The sequence below is a fragment of the Terrapene carolina genome, unplaced genomic scaffold (assembly GCF_002925995.2).
Source record: "Terrapene carolina triunguis isolate 2854851 unplaced genomic scaffold, T_m_triunguis-2.0 Scaffold233, whole genome shotgun sequence".
In the NCBI taxonomy this organism is placed as follows: domain Eukaryota; kingdom Metazoa; phylum Chordata; order Testudines; family Emydidae; genus Terrapene; species Terrapene triunguis.
This window is the reverse complement of record NW_020664584.1, coordinates 5,585,741-5,590,608: the sequence shown is the minus strand read 5'-3', so window position 1 is coordinate 5,590,608 and position 4,868 is coordinate 5,585,741. Positions and strand designations below refer to the sequence as shown.

The following is a 4,868-nucleotide window of genomic DNA, read 5'->3' as shown; positions in this document are numbered from 1 at the left end:
CCCCCCGGACGGGGGTTTGAGTGCCGAAAAGCCGGACATGTCCGGGAAAAAGAGGACGTATGGTAACCCTAAGCCAGTGCACCCCAATCCCGAGCTGACGCTCCTTCAGCAGGCCTTCTCCTGAGCAGGCTGCAAAGCGTCTCCTGGTTTGTGACAAACAGCCACTCAAGATTGGAATGAGACCCACCAAACTCATTGCACTGGTGGCCTAGGGAAGCTTTGTAATGATGGATTAGGTTCACCCATGTGGGTGCGTGGAGCCAGCCTGACCCTCAGGGAGGCAGGGCAGAGGAGGACTAACTCTGAGGGGCAGAAACATGTGACCAGCACCTGCCCATCCAGCTGGAACCCTGCTGGTGAAGGTTGCTCAGGGGATATGCTGATCCAGCACTCACCCAGTTGCCCTGGCCATGCCCCTGCCCTCATTTTATGGGCTGTGCTGGTCTCTGCAGGCCATCCTGGCAGAGGGGAGGGTGCAGTCACTTCCCCACCTCTGCCAGGCTGTATCCCGGTGCGGTACTGGGGTGAATTCGAGGCCCAGGTCTCTGGGATATATTCTCTGAGCACAGGCTTCAGCTCAAACACCCTGAGGATGCCTGTGGGGATGCTGGTTTAATTTCTTGGCCTTGACCCTGCTTGAGTTTGGTCCTAACATTTGGCTCTGCAGGGACCTGGTGTGAATTTCCTCATGGGGAAGGGCTTGAGGGGGGCGCCACATGTCAGTTACACCAAATTGGAGCCCGGGCCCAGGTGGTGAAAAACAGCGACTCTATCAGGGTGCTATTCTAGGGAGACAAGGGCATTGGCCGAGGGGGCAGACCTCCCCTGATTTGAAAGGCAGGGAGTTTGGTTCTCTGGATAGCAGTGCCAATCTGCACAGAATAAAATGTCCAACCTGCGGAAGACAGGAGGGACTTGGGAACACTGAAGGCCGGAAGACACAATCCATGGTAAGGAATTGAGGACTTGGACCCAGTTTCAGAATTGCAGAGAGCACAGTGCTTCATTCACTGTGGTTCCGGCTCTGCCCTGTTCTCTTTGGCATTTGGACACCTTTAGTTTCTCCAGCAACTCCATGTGCAGTTTGTTTAGTGTGATCATATTATAACTACTCCCCTCACAGGAATCATCACAGACCTTTTTGCCATGTCCCACCAGCCCTTATGTAAGGTGCTTATCCCCCTTTATGACCACAGTACACGTTACTTCAACACGCATGCTATTTGTTAAATTCATGCAACACACAGGAACAGAGATTTGGGTTAAGAGAAACACACCACTCACCCGTGCATGCTGCTACAGTACAGGCATGGGGTAGCCAGCCAAACACAGTGAGTTAAGATGACGACGGCTTTTTCAGCTAGATGCATGGACACACTTACACAATATAATCATGCACCTGGAGGAGTCGAAAACAGCATGCAAAACAGAGACAACATTCATTTGGGGAAAACAAACACTCCAGAGGATCTCTGGGTTGTCTGAAAGCTGGCATGCTCTTCCAAACAGATGCAAGGGGCATGCTGGTCAAGCAATGCCAGATGCCAAGACAGATAACACTGTGAGATGACGACACTGAAACACAAGTCTTGTGGCATGGCTCCCCATAGTACCTCAAAGTGGGACACTTCTGGGATATGGTGGGAGCCCTGCTCCCCTTCCTTGGCATCTTCTTCTTGGCCAGGAGCTGCTTTGTCAGTATCCTGGGAGGAAATCGCACCTTCAGCTTCCCTCTCACTCATGTCTTTATCGAGCTCAGGCAGACTTCTAGAGAAGTCTTCAAAGGCTGTGCTGTGGAAGTCGCCGATCATAGTGAAGTCTACCTCGGCTTCCAGGCTGGAGGTCGAGCTGACCGTGATGCTCGAGCACTTTCGCTCGATGGCCAGATGGTTGTCCTTCAGAAAGACTGAATCCCTCTCCTGGTCTTGCTCCTCATCCCCAGTGTCGCTCTCAGGAGCCCTGTGCCGAGGTGGCTTCGCTTTCTCCTCTGCGCCCTCCCTCGCTCCCGCTCTCTGAATGAGACACAATGGCGAAGAGAGGCTAAGACTGTAAATTCCAAAGGGCAGGCTAGGGCCAGCTAAGCCAACGGGAGAGAGGGAGGAGGTGGCTGGGAAAATGTCACAGAGGGGGATTCAAACACAACTCAAGCATGAAAACTGAAACTTTTGACAGCAGCAACTTTGCAGGGGAAATTTATTTGGTCTGATTTGCAGAGAGGAATTAGAAAAGAAATAAATAATAATAATAATAATAAAGAAAAACAGTTCCAAAGAAATTCTCAGGCATGTCGTTGAACCTGATGGAAGCAGACGTGTGCAAAACAACAGGTATGTTAAGAGACATTTATAAACAGCTCAGACTGCAATTATGTGTCAGTAAGTTTGGCACCAAAACAAACAAGGAAGGGAAAGGGGGAGAGGATAGGATTTTGAATGAAAGAAAAGAAAAAAGCTCCATCAGCTGCATGTATTCAAGGAGAAGTGAAGGAGCTTGTCAATTTCACTGAGATCACCCTATAAGAGTTTTACACTCACTGTGTTGGGGCATCACTCTAGGTTTTTATGTGTTCATTTTAATCAGATGTATGGGAGGAATGGTCAATGTTCACCCATGGAGGCCCCGTGAATGGGACAGGGCAGGGCATCACCCTGCAGGGGATCCTGCTGGAAGCTGAACAGAGCGCTTGTGTGAGAACGAGCCTGGACTCTGTAATGCTTCCCAAAAGCTTGCTGAACAACCGGAGCGGACCCAGTCAAGTTTAAACAGCTGCGTTTTTAATCAGTGTAATTGACAACGGGATCAGAGCAAAGAGATAGCCTTCCTCTGCTGACTCCTCTCAAACGACGTACATACCTCTCAACTGTCCCAGCACAGGGTAAATTTCACCCCACCTTGCTTGCCACCTGTTTACTGCTCAGGAATCAGAAATCGGGAATTATTCATTACTTTTGTTTTAAGATTTGCTTTTTGCTCAAGGAACGGTTTCACCCCTCTATAAAGGCTGAACCAAAGCCCACTGATGTCAATGGAAAGCCTTCCAGTGACCTCGACGTGCTCAGGATCAGGCCGTCACAAAGTCAGAGATATCCCCCACTTTGGTCGGACCGTTCCAACTCGGCTGCCTTTTGTCCAGATGACTGGTGGGTTGAGAGGTATGAGACATAGGGGTCTCCAACAAACTCGAGAGGAGCATATACATATACACACACACGTGTATATATATATAGCAGCTCTGCAATAGGGGAAGGAGTCAAAAGCATACAGTCCTCAGCTGGTTAAGGTGAGCTTTCATACTACAGTAAGAAGCAGTTAGTAAAACAGCACTGAGACCTGGGAGACCACTGGAATAGCAGTCCTTAAACCCTCTTCTTTCGGGGCGGCTTTTACTGATGGGTCAGATAAATCCTTTTCTTCCCAAATTGGTTCCTGAGATTTGCTCTGGATTAGAGAAACGGGTTAGTCTTTAGCAATGAACTCCAAAAGGAACTGAGCCAGTGCCTTACAAGAGCAGCAGAAAGCTATTTCACCCTCCAGGCACCAGCTTGCCAAAGGGGGTGGGGAGGAGGTGAGAGGGACTCACAAGCCAAGCAAGAGGGGACAACAAATTAAGAAGTGCAAGGAACAAGCTGGAAGCGTGGGAATTTTGCTGCTAGGTGTGCATGTGTGTGTGTGGGAATATAAAAGCTCTCTGATCCGCACCCCCACGCCCCCTTCTTGCTCCTGGGCATGAAGCTCGTGTGCCCAGTTGGCATTCTCCAGGTAGCCAAACCGTCAGGAGTTCACAAAACAAAAGCTGATGGACCGACTGGCCAGCGGGTCTGCATTCAGCTTAGGAGCCAGGCCACATACACATACATAAAGGACAGGGAATGCAAAGCGGCCGTTCTCAGTCAATGGATGTGTGAGGTGCCATTGAACATGATCATAAATAAAAGAGCCACGCAACATGCTTATGAACTTTCCATTGGGACAGTTCATGGGAGGAGTTACCACAGCTTCTGTCAGGGTGATTTCACAGCCGGAATCGGGGGAAGCAAGCCCGGTGCCTTCTCCTCTGTGATCTGAATCCGTGGAAATACCTTCCTTCAAAGACGGAGGCTGGGAAGACTCTCTTGTGGCTGCCCGTTGCGCAGTGGTTAGGCATCCAACACCAGACACTTCCCCAACATGCCTTGCTCTGTCATCTGAGGCGACCGAGGGTGTGGGAGACATGGCTAGACCCGTGGCCCGTGGCGGCTCTATCTGCACCTCTGTTGGTTTAGATGGTCTCTTGGCTTCATTCTCTCGGGGCCGCTCTTGGGCTGCTCTTTTTCGCTCATCAGAGACTGGGCCGCAAGCGCCACCTTGTTCAAACAGCTTAATTTTAGAAGCCACAGAGGTTTTTTCATACATCTCGCAGTCATGCCCCAGTGAGCCCTGCCAGCCAGTGGTGAGGGAGGGTGAAGCCAGCTCCACAGGTGCCTCCTCAGGCTCCTGAGACGTAACTTCCACCACACCTGCAATGGACTTCAAAGGGCCAGACTCTGGCTTTTGTTTCCTATTGGGAGGTTTCCCGCCTTCAGCCGTGGCAACAACAGGCCCAGACTCTGGCTTTTGTTTCCTATTGGTAGGTTTCCTGCCTTCAGCCGTGGCAACAACAGGCCGTGACAATTCCTTGTCCCCATGAGGTGATCCTCTTACAGGAGAGCCTGTAGAGACTGCTTCAGTTTCTTCTCCCGGAGGAGGTTTATCCTGCAGTTGCTTGCCCGTGGCAGGGCCTTTGTCCTGGGGCAGCTCATCTGCCTTGAAGCTTATGTCCTGGGGAGGCTCACCCACCTTGGAGCCTGTGTCCTGGGGCGGCTCACCCACGGTGGGGCCTGTGCTCTGGG

At 51.1% G+C, this 4,868-nt stretch overlaps 1 protein-coding gene across 1 annotated transcript in view; it reads right to left on the bottom strand.

The window, feature by feature from the left end:
- Positions 1–4,868, bottom strand: part of EPB41L1 (erythrocyte membrane protein band 4.1 like 1) — a 151,348-nt gene that overhangs the window by 13,596 nt on the left and 132,884 nt on the right. Inside the window, exon 16 of the mRNA XM_026656757.2 lies at positions 1,614–2,012. Within this exon, the coding sequence (XP_026512542.1) occupies positions 1,614–2,012 (399 nt within the window). The remainder of the gene's footprint in view (positions 1–1,613; positions 2,013–4,868) is intronic.